Source organism: Dysidea avara, chromosome 8 (genome assembly GCF_963678975.1).
Source record: "Dysidea avara chromosome 8, odDysAvar1.4, whole genome shotgun sequence".
NCBI lineage: Eukaryota > Metazoa > Porifera > Demospongiae > Dictyoceratida > Dysideidae > Dysidea > Dysidea avara.
In genome coordinates, this window is record NC_089279.1 from 1,021,317 (window position 1) to 1,032,589 (window position 11,273).

At 42.5% G+C, this 11,273-nt stretch overlaps 1 protein-coding gene across 1 annotated transcript in view; it reads right to left on the reverse strand.

The window, feature by feature from the left end:
* The window catches only part of LOC136265145 (alanine aminotransferase 1-like), a 30,648-nt gene extending 22,239 nt beyond the window's left edge, over positions 1-8,409 (reverse strand). Inside the window, exons 1-3 of the mRNA XM_066059953.1 lie at positions 8,119-8,409; positions 6,530-6,619; positions 6,368-6,479 (exon numbers count right to left, since the gene is read on the reverse strand). Of these exons, the coding sequence (XP_065916025.1) occupies positions 6,368-6,479; positions 6,530-6,619; positions 8,119-8,346 (430 nt within the window). The 5' untranslated portion in view covers positions 8,347-8,409. The remainder of the gene's footprint in view (positions 1-6,367; positions 6,480-6,529; positions 6,620-8,118) is intronic.
* Between the last annotated feature and the right edge of the window lie 2,864 nt (positions 8,410-11,273).

Consider the following 11,273-nt stretch of genomic DNA (forward strand, 5'->3'; position numbering starts at 1 on the left):
AACACTCAAACATCACCTACGTCGGTAGCACTCAAACAAACATCACCTACGTCGGTAGCACTCAAACAAACATCATCTACTTCGGTAGCACTCAAACATACGTCGGTAGCACTCAAACAAACATCAACTACGTCGGTAGCACTCAAACAAACATCACCTACATCGGTAGCACTCAAACATCACCTACGTCGGTAGCACTCAAACATCACCTACGTCGGTAGCACTCAAACATCACCTACGTCGGTAGCACTCAAACATCACCTACGTCGGTAGCACTCAAACATCACCTACGTCGGTAGCACTCAAACATCACCTACGTCGGTAGCACTCAAACATCACCTACGTCGGTAGCACTCAAACATCACCTACGTCGGTAGCACTCAAACATCACCTACGTCGGTAGCACTCAAACATCACCTACGTCGGTAGCACTCAAACATCACCTACGTCGGTAGCACTCAAACATCACCTACGTCGGTAGCACTCAAACATCACCTACGTCGGTAGCACTCAAACATCACCTACGTCGGTAGCACTCAAACATCAGCTACACCGGTAGCACTTAAACATCAACTACATCGGTAGCACTCAAACATCAGCTACTTCGGTAGCACTCATACATCAGCTACGTCAGTAGCACTCAAACATCACCTACATCGGTAGCACTCAAACATCATCTACTTCGGTAGCACTCAAACAAACATCAACTACGTCGGTAGCACTCAAACAAACATCAACTACGTCGGTAGCACTCGCACTTAAACATCAACTACATCGGTAGCACTCAAACATCAGCTACTTCGGCAGCACTCATACATCAGCTACGTCAGTAGCACTCAAACATCACCTACATCGGTAGCACTCAAACATCACCTACGTCGGTAGCACTCAAACATCACCTACATCGGTAGCACTCAAACATCACCTACGTCGGTAGCACTCAAACATCACCTACGTCAGTAGCACTCAAACATCACCTACATCGGTAGCACTCAAACATCACCTACATCGGTAGCACTCAAACATCACCTACGTCAGTAGCACTCAAACATCACCTACGTCAGTAGCACTCAAAACAGCTATGTTGGTAGCACTCAAACATCAGCTACACCAGTAGCACTTAAACATCAACTACATCGGTAGCACTCAAACATCAGCTACTTCGGTAGCACTCATACATCAGCTATGTCAGTAGTACTCAAACATCAGCTACATCGGTAGCACTCAAAATATCAGCTACATCAGTAGCACTTAAACACAACTACGTCGGTAGCACTCAAACATCAGCTACGTCAGTAGCACTCACCCACAAGCTACATTGGTAGTACTCAAACATCAGTGACGTCAGTAGCACTCGCCCATGAGCTACATTGGTAGTACTCACACAGGAGCTATGTCAATAGTACTCAAACACGAGCTATGTCAATAGTACTCAAACATGAGCTACGTCAATAGTACTCAAACCTGAGTTACATCGGTAGCACGCAGTATGTCATTAACACCCAGACATGAGCTGTCAGTAGCACTCAGTATGTCATTAATACCCACACATGAGCTGTCAGTAGCACTCAGACATGTGCTACATTAGTTGTAGCCATACATGAGCTAAGTTAGTAGCACTCAAATGAGGTAAGTTGGTACTGACACATGAGCTACATCTCACAATGTGATCACGAGCCACACTGGTAGCACGCACACATGAGCTACATCACTCATACATGAGCTATGTCAGCAGTACTCAAGCCCAAGTTACATCGGTAGCACTCAATATGTCATTAACACCCAGACATGAGCTGTCAGTAGCACTTAATATGTCATTAACACCCAAACATGAGCTGTCAGTAGCACCCAGACATGAGCTACATTAGTGGAACTCAAATGCGGTAAGTTGGTACTCAAGCATGAGCTACATCTCACAATGTGACCCATGTTGGTAGCACTCACACAGGAGCTACATCAGCGGCACTCACACAGGAGCCAGGTCAATAGTACTCAAACATGAGCTAGGTCGTCAGTAGTACTCAAACTCAAGTTACATCGGTAGTACTCAATTGTGTCATTAACACCCAGACATGAGCCGTCAATAGCACTCAGACATGAGCTACATCAGTAGTAGCCAGACACGAGCTATATTAGTAGCACTCAAATGAGGTAAGTTGGTACTCAAACATGATCTACATATCACAACGTGAGTCATGTTGGTAACACTCAGTCAAACACTAGCTATGCCGCAAACATGAGCTATGTCAGTAGCACTCAAACATGAGTTATGTACATATACGTTGCTAGTACCCAAACCCAAGTTAAATCAGTAGCGCTCAATATGTTAGTAACACCCAGACATGAGCTACATCACTAGTAACCAGATGAGCTACTATAGTACCCAGTAATGAGCTATGTTGCTAGCACACATAAGGTAAGTTGGTACTCAATCATGAGCTTCATCTTACAGTATGAGCTGTGTCGGTAGCACTTAAACATGAGCTATGTCAGTAGCACTCAAACTGAATTATACGTCGTTAGCACTCACACATGAGCTATGTCGGTAACACTCAAACATGAATTACGTCAGTAGCACTCAAACATGAGCTACATCAGTAGCACGCAAACATGAGCTATGAACATTAGTAGTACTCAATTTCAGACACGAGCTATGTTAGTAGCACTCAAAAGAGGTAAGCTGGTAACATGAGCTACATCAGTAGCACTCAGACAGAGCTATGCTGGTAGCACTCAAACATGATCTATATAATATTATGTCGGGATAGCACTCGAATACGGGCTATGTCAATAGCACTCAAACATTAGCTGTACCATTAGCATTATTCAGATATGATCATGAGCCATGTTGGTAGCACTCAAACATGCTCAACGTCAGTACATGAGCTACTTTGCTAATACTCAAACATGAACTATGTTGGTAGCACTCAGACATGAGCTATATTGGCAGTACCCAGACAGGAGCTAAGTCAATAGCACCCAGACATGAGCTATATATGTCTGTAGCACTCAAATGAGGTAAGTTAGTAGCACTCAAACATGAGCTACATCAGTAGCACCCAGACATGAGCTACGTTAGTAGCAGCCATACATGAGCAATGTCAGTAACACTCAGATGAGGTAAGTTAGCAGCACTCAAACATGATTGATGTCAGTAGCACTCACACACGAGCTACGCCAGTAATACTCGAACATGAGCTATGTCATTAGCACTCAAGCATGAGCTACATCAGTAAACGTGGGCTGCATCTGTAGCACTCAAACATGGGCTACACTGGTAGCCCTCAAACATGAACGATGCACAAACATAATCATGAGCTATGTCGGTAGCACTTGTAACATGAGTTGTGTCAGTAGCACCCAAACATGAGCTACACCAGTAGCATTTGTAATACGAGTAACACCTGACGATATCAACCGCAAAAAAAAAAAAAAAAAAAAAAAAAAAAAAAAAAAAAAAGAAGAAAGTGACATGCAAGTTGGTGGCTAATAGTCACACATCAGCAATGTCGATCGGCAGTACCTGCTGCACTAAATAGAGCAACTATACATTGCAGTCGCACATCAACTATACATGTGCCTGACTGCATCAATAATTATCACAGTAAATACGGGACAGATACTCTGGTAACTCAGTACAGTCACACTTGAGCAATGCAGGTAACTCCTGACTGCAGTAAACGTGACACTGCTGGTAGTACTCTTCAGTCAAGAAAGAGTACCTGGGTACATCAAGTCTAGTAAAATTAATGTGATAGCTATGTTGGTATCACAGTACAGTTACACATCAGCTACCTGACCATCAATCACAGTGAACGTGACCTCTTGTCATCACACATTTACACAACAGCTACATTGCATGCATCAGCTGTAGTTGAGGTGATTGCTACGTCAACAACACTGTACAGTCATTATATTGTTAGCTTCCAACTACATCAGTGGTAAAAATAGAATTAAATGAGACAGCCATAGTACTGCTATACATTATTACCATACACTGTAGCCACAGCCACATCAGCTATATTGTTAGCACAGAAACATGTCACAGCGGAGGTGACAGAAACATCAGCAGTGCAGCCACACAACAGCTATATCATCACCTAACTGCATCACGATCAGCTACAGTGGACAGGACAGCTACACCAGTAGCACTGTACAGTATATACTGTTAGCATCGGACTATATCAATTACAATGGAGGTAGCAGAAAACATCACCAGCGCAGCCACACATCATCACCTGACTGCACCAACTTCAGTGGACACGACAGCTACACTACTAGCACTGTGCAGTTATATACCAGTTATATTGTTACATCTGACTGCATCAATTGTAGTAGATGTGACACCTGGCTGTGCCATGACTCTACACCCACACATAAGATATATTGCTAACACTTGAGGCAATCATGTGCAGTGGAAGTGTCAGGAATTTCAACAACACAGTTACATACTGAAAACACCTGATGCATTAGTTGCAGATGTAACAGCCATGCTTGGATAGGACTATTTTGATACTCCTGACCATCTCATGATCGAGGCTACATATCAGTTGTATTATTAGTACCTGCACCATCTTACAGATATTAACAGCACAGGACAGTCATGAGCTTTATCACCTGATTCCATCACTATTACTCAGTATCAGTCACAGTGGGTGAGACAGCTATGTCAGTAGTGTAGTACAATTGCACATTACAGTTTCATAGCAATCACACGAGGTTGGGCTTTGGTCTCTGCAAAATTTTACATGCCTAGCATGTACAGCCATGTACTCTAAGACTCCTCTTCACCCACACTAATCATAAAGGCCTAGTGCCAACAGCTATGGTGACAAAGCAAGTGAGTGAGGACTCATTGATCTGGTAGCACTACTTCAGGCAACTAGACAAAGTCGTACTAAGCTATTCTATCATTACCACATGCCAGCTGTATCACACACTGGTCTTATCGAAATCACACCAGGCACGTTTAACACAGATGCCTACACTATGAATAGAGATGTGAGATTGCTCTAAGCAGTATCAGATTAGTGACACATAGACACGTCAGACTGAGCTGTGTCTCAACTCTCTGGATACGGGGAACACATCAATTATGATTGTGTCAAGAGTGCACAAGTAGGTGAGCCAATATTACTCACTACGACTGCACTGTGAGCTGGGGACATAGTGCAGCTGCACATCAGCTAGGTCAGCACGTGACTACAATGCTAAAATCCAACAGGCCGTGCAGCCACTAAAATGCACTTGCATACACACGTATATTATAGATTAACAAGTTATAACTACCGCTACCAATACTGCCAACTTGGCAACATGCTAGCTGGTGGCACACCAATAGCAGTCTTAGCATAATTCATAAGTCAAAACTATGACCAAAAAAAAACTTCAATCAAACAAAGGCCACGGTACTATACTGTAGTGTCATGTAGCCAAGTATCAATGAAGCTGCCGTAGTCTGACAGCTGACTGCTTGCCAGATCAGGGTGTGGCACTGATACAACATCACTCACTAAACATTTTGAAACATGTTCCTTTCTATGCCGGCCAGTATCAACAACCAGTAGCTGTTTGCAGCTCCTAACCGCGCTGCTAGCACGGTTCACATGGAGGTGGCCAGGTAGCCATGAACAGGCAGGCACACGTGCTAACGCTTAACAGCGCCTATCAAGGGCGACAAGACCTCATTTGGGCGACAGGAAAACCAAGCTCAAACAAGATGATCATTTTGGCAAGGTTTAAATTACTCCAACTAGCTACTTAATAGAACCCCTGCTACCCCATTATGGGCTTTCTTTGGGCTATGGAACTCTCACTCAGATAGGCTCGAGTTAGCTGCAGGGGCCAAAAATCCTACATTGAGCCATACAGATTACAACAAAGGCTCGAAAAATGTAATAGCAGCTACTCGCCTGTCACTGACCTGCGCTGAGAGGGGATCACGTGCACCGGATCACGTGATGAAACAACCTGACCACCTGCCAAATATATATATACAATGTCAACACCACCAACATCTACTAAATGTAATTCGATGAATATTTAATACCGCCAACAACCACAATGCGTGATTCGATAAATATGTGCTAATGGTAGAGATATAGGATTGTACTGATGTCATAATAGACAATTTAGCAAACAGGTCTCCAACTAATGTAGCCACAAACTGTCCCCAAATAGTAGTTACATCACAACTCTACCCAATGGTCCTCACCAGTCAACTATCTGATTATGGTACTAGAAATGACATTAATCTAACATTTGGCAGAACACAATTCGTTTTGATTGGAACATTTTACTCTATTTCAATGGGACATTTTCCACACAGTCTTTCTGTCCCTCATCCCCAGCAGTGTGATACACTCACCAATTCCGTGTCCACTTAAACAATTCTCTAGAATATGTCTAGCTCTCTCCTTCACGTCACTGGGGTATGGGGCATGTTCAATCAGGTCTGGATCAGCACATAATGCTAACACCTGCCGATATTGCTGTTACTATAGCAACACACATCACACTAATACCTTACCTGTCTGAAGAATGTTATGGGTACCTGACCCATGGCATGAGGATTACCAATATTAGCCTTTATCACCTTTGAGAATGGTTTCTTTAATATCTATGAAGAAACCATTGTATTATTGATAATAAGACTACACTGGAACCATTTTCATAAAGGATACGATTGTGGACCCTTTATATGCTTATTCATGATCCCTGAAATCAGGACACCTTACTAATAAGGACACCTTGATAATCAGGACATCTTGACACCTTGTCCATGATCTTATAGAATCAGGTGCCTTCACAAAAAAGTAAGACACTGGTGAAATACAGATCCCGTATCATTTCATGCATTAAGTGGCTATGCAGTAGAAATGATTTAGTATCTGTATTTTGCCATACCTTTTCTTTTTGTAAAGGGGCGAGCCACGTGATCGACTTCTCTAACAAGGCCACTTCAGCAGGTATCAGTGAAAACACACAGTGGGTAAGGGATACATGATAATACAAGTTGTTAAACCCCACCACTCCTGTCCCCGGAGATTTGATCTGATAAATCACCAAATGTACTAGCTTGACTATTGACCTTACAGCGACGGGTCTGAAACTTTGAAAATTGCATACAAGATTTCCTGATTTCCAAGTTGATTTGTACTAATTTCTGCCCACATAAATTATAGTTTACGGGAAAAAGCTATCTAATTTACAGAAAAACACAAGGTTACAGGCTTGATTTAATTTCTACAACAGCGTACGAGATTTCTCCGGACCCCTCGTGTTAGAGGTTATATGTACCTCCTGATAGTTTACCACCTCAAGGGTGGGGTATTTGATTTTGGAAGTCAAATTCCCACTATCTCTCACTGTTGTCCATAAGGGGATATAATAGATTATGAATATTTATTGATAGGTGCATAACAGTTAGTACATATATATATAATTTTTTTTTATTCCAGCCTAGTCTCGCGGCGCCCAACCCTAAAAGTGGGTCTGGTGAAACTGTATACAAAAGTCTGGCGCTGCCGGAATGTTGGAAGCTCCAATCAGATCGCTCCATTTCAAATTGATTATGTAATGCATACATTTCAAAAGATTTGCAGCTTACGGTTAATTACATCCGGTGACTCTGCCGCTTAAACTCATTGAGAAAACAGCCATACAATTCTGTTGGGTTCGTATTAATGTTGAATAAATAATGTAGCGCTATTAGTTTGGTGTTGCTGTAAGCGGATCTGGTTGAATGGATGTTGTGACGTAAACAGTGCACTTACGTAACAGGTAAAACGTCATCTAATAAACATTCCAGAGCTCAAACTTTTTGTACACAGTTTCACCAGACCCACTTTTTTAGGGTTGGGCGCCGCGAGACTAATTTCGGCCCTAATGGCACTCTCATACTCCTCGATCTCTAGCTAGAAGTTAAACCTAATTTAATTTATAAATGACAAAAAGCAGAAAAAAGAAAAAGCAGCTAAACCTACAGACCTACAAAAACACCGCATGGACCGCCAGCATAGAAACAGCAAAACCCCCGGACAGGAGGCCCCTGTGCATAACAGTTAGTACATTGTTAAATGTATGGCTTCACACAAATTTCTCTCCTGTACTTCTTACCTCTTCGATCTCATCTGCTCTTTGGGCAACTCCGCCTCTCACTTCATAGCGCATGTTTCTGACATTTTGATTCATGGTGGACAATGTGAGCGATTTGCCCGAGGATCCACCGTCTTCAGAGTTGTAATGTCGCAATCCTCTAATCTGTTGGTGCGCTGAACACACTCGAGAACACAAGACGAACGCCCTGGACATTCTGTGTCTACTAGCACACACCAACCCTGCCATTATTTTCACACAATGGGTTAACCACACACCCTAAAAATGAACACTACGCCACGCCATGCAGCCATGCCCACCCTCCGCCGCATGGTCTTGCCTGGCACCGCCCACTAATGAGGAAAAGGGCGCGCGGCATCAGATCTGCTTGCTCCAATCAGTTACAGGAGGACGCAGGAGGATGATATCCTGGGAATTTGGTGAGATGAGGGAAGGAGAAAAAGAAACGAGAGAAGAATCAAGTTGACGATACACAGATATTAGAACAAGATTTGACCAATAGCGGAGAAGGGGTTTATTCAGCTCCAGAATCTCCCCTCAGCCCTGATGACACGTCCACCAGTTATCACCAACTAGCAGGGTGGGGCCACCAGAAGCAATGAGGAAGAAAGCAGCTCAGTCAAAGAAGGAGAAACGAAAGGCACAGAAAAGGAGAGATGAGTTATTCAGACCAATTTGTAACCTGTTTGAAGATGAAGATAGTGTATTGGCAGTGTCTGACCTGTCTCTGACTGATTTGGGTGGAGTACTCAGTTTAACTGAACTGTGTTTGAGAAAGATACAACAGATTGTGAAAAGTGAGTAGTGGCTAATTGTATTGGAGTGTTAAGGACGTGACTAAACGGATTAGAAAAAAGCAGACATGTAAACGGACCAGCTCCTACAACCTAACACTTTCTAGTGTAGCCCAGTGGCGATTCTAGACCTGACCTACAGGGGGGGCCAAGTAGGGAACAGCATGACTATTGTTGTATGGCTGTAATATAAAGTAGAATTTCAGGGGGGGGGGGGGGGGGGGGGTCTGGGGGTGTAACCCCCCAGAAGCTGCAGGATTTTCCAATGGTTGATAGTTTCCTTTTATGCTGCGGTGTTGAAAAATCAATGCCAATAATTTCTGAAAAATTAACAGAACGAAATGTTGGAGGTAGCCATGAACATGGCAGTGACGTTGAACTGAACTGCAATTTAGTCAACGAGTTAGCTTCAGCAGCAAACAGTACTGCAGCTACATGTGAACACACCTCATCCAGCCCTGCCATGCAGGTGCAATGTGCAGTGATTACCTCTCCATCTGATTTAGTGATCACCCATACTCGTAAAGAAGGTAAAGATACACTCTGTGAATGCTTAACAGTTGACAGGAACAAGTAGTTAATACTGCTGTTATCAACTTTCAAAACTGTGACACCATTTACCCAACCATTTACAAAAGAATTGTAGCCATCTAAACTCTTCTTTGCTTTGAGCTGGTCACAGGTGTAGAAGCTCACAGTGAGTATTAAGTAGTCGTACACTTTGGCATAAGTGACATCAGGCCATTCCGTCCATTCTATCGTATTGGTGACACTTCTCTTACTTTCTAGATAACAATAAGGATCCTTTAAACATCCGCACGACTTCAGCTTTTCTTCATACCTTCTTTTAGCTTGCTCTTTTTTCAGTTCTTCGAATACTGCACAGACATCGCGACTCCACTCAAAATGTCTTCCAAGAATTTTTACACACCGTTGTCGTCACATTCACGTAATGCGGGAACGCCCCTTGCATAACCTAAATACTTCACTAAGTATCAGCACCTGATCATAGTGTAGCAAATGATCAGTGCCAGAAATAAGGTTAAAATTAGGTTTTTTTTTTTTTTGAAAGATACAATGGTTTCGGTCTGTAGTGTGATGTTAAATGGTGATTAGCCAACTGTTGCAAACCTACTCTTTCCAAAGCTGTGCTAGCTAGCACAAGTGTCATGAAAATTGTCTATAATATTGAACAAGAGTTTTATGAATGGATACACAGAACACAAGCAAATTGGATTCCTATAATATATGATCTACAGCCTGTAGGACTGGTGAAATAGCTACTATCCCACCATAGGCTAGTCAGAGTCTTATCAGTGAAACTGCAATATTCCAACTCATGTCATACCCTTTGCTAATATTAGGTTACATTTGTTTCCCGCTAAATATCAATCTCTGTTGAGGTGATGGTATTCCTTCCTTCTCCTCCACCCTCTCTTTGATTCTTTCCACCTAACAGCATCACATCATCAATTGATGACATATACACTTCAATAGTACACCATAACAATACTTCACTTATCCCAAGTAAGGCAAACCCTAGGGATTTCCAAAAGATATATTTGGTAGGTGAACAGCAGTTACATGCATTGGAAACAGGGCTTGTTCTTTCTCAAGAGTTTGTAAGTAAGTATATGTACCATGAAACCATCTAATTTCAAAGGAAAATTTCAGGGTACATATCTCATAAACCCTGGCTTGCCATGGTACATTTAACTTAAATGTACCGTGGCATTGATATCTGATGAGGTAATGTTGTTTGTTTTTATAAGAATCCTGGCAGCATTCGATTGTGGGAGTTTATTATTGCTCAAGTGATGAAAAGCATGTACCCGACTGCATCCTACAATACTCAGACAGACACCCTTACCACCCTATGAGTTGGCAAACGGAAGTTTCAGGTGAGAACTAGTGTCGTGGATAATTTACAAGTGCATGTCTGTGTGTTTGATTACGTACCGCGCCCACTTTTTGTATATTATGAGGTAACCACTCTACAGCAAAGCTTACCCTTCTGGATGTTTAGATAACTTTGTAAACAGGGTGTAAGCGTTGTAGCAACTTCAAAACACTTGTAAAATTGCTAATTTGAGTGTTTCCGTGATATCCATAGGATTTACCTGTTTTTGTTAACAAACTTTACTGCAATGTTACTACTTGCTGCTGACCCATAATCGAATTGTACAAGACTATCTATATAATAAATCCAGCTGGTTGCCTCGTATTGGCTTGGGTGATTAGTCGCCCACCACAGCATGCTATTAGCCTGTATGGTACATATCAGTTGTATCATGTGCCCTTGTGATTTGCCTGATATGTACACCCATGCCCTCAGGCCTGATGGCCCTTGGGCTGAGGTGT